Source organism: Myotis brandtii, unplaced genomic scaffold (assembly GCF_000412655.1).
Source record: "Myotis brandtii unplaced genomic scaffold, ASM41265v1 scaffold825, whole genome shotgun sequence".
Classification (NCBI taxonomy): domain Eukaryota; kingdom Metazoa; phylum Chordata; class Mammalia; order Chiroptera; family Vespertilionidae; genus Myotis; species Myotis brandtii.
The window spans coordinates 2,251,322-2,252,042 of NW_005371349.1; the positions used below are offsets into that span (position 1 = coordinate 2,251,322).

The following is a 721-nucleotide window of genomic DNA, read 5'->3' on the forward strand; positions in this document are numbered from 1 at the left end:
GAGAGGGAAAGACAGAGAGAAATATTGATGTGAGAGAAGCACATCGATTGCCTCCTGTACGCGCCCTGACCAGGGGCCAGGCTAGGGAGGAGCCTGCAACCGAGGTACGTGCCCTTGACCGGAATCGAACCTGGGACCCTTTGGTCTGCAGGCCGATGATCTATCCACTGAGCCAAACTGGTTAGGGCCTGGCCCTATTTCTTAACAGCCAGGTAACCTCAGGCAAGTTACTGAACCTCTTTTAGCCTCGGTTTGCAGGGGGCCACCCTGGTCCTGAGTGGACCCCTTGGTCTACCTGTTTGTACAGGGCTGGCTCATAGTAGGACTCATGTCAGTATTTCTCGAATGAAGGTCCTACACCATGACAGACATACGGGACGGAAATGGGGCGGGGGGTGGGGCTATCCCACCCGAGTCTTCAACTCACTTTTTCCCGGCGTTGGGCTGCTGCCTGTGGGGACAAGAGGGGACGTGAGCCAGGTGGGCCTGGGGCAGCCCCCGCCCCCACCCCGCGCACCAGGGCAGGACGCACCGGAACTTGGTCTGCTGGAGCTTGTGCGAGCCTGCGATCTGTCTGTACACCTCGTTCAGCTGCCAGGCAAGGGCGGGCATGAGGCTGGGGCCCCGGGGCACACAGTTCCCAGAGGACCTGCCCGGGCTGGCAGCCCCCCCCCCCCCCCCCCCCCCCGCGGCCCCCCCCCCCCCCCCCCCCCCCCCCCCC

At 63.7% G+C, this 721-nt stretch overlaps 1 protein-coding gene across 1 annotated transcript in view; it reads right to left on the reverse strand.

Moving 5' to 3' along the window:
- ITGB4 (integrin, beta 4) overlaps positions 1 to 721 on the reverse strand; it is a 54,813-nt gene that overhangs the window by 41,847 nt on the left and 12,245 nt on the right. Inside the window, exons 19-20 of the mRNA XM_014531747.1 lie at positions 533 to 591; positions 428 to 451 (exon numbers count right to left, since the gene is read on the reverse strand). Coding sequence (XP_014387233.1) covers positions 428 to 451; positions 533 to 591 — 83 coding nt within the window. The remainder of the gene's footprint in view (positions 1 to 427; positions 452 to 532; positions 592 to 721) is intronic.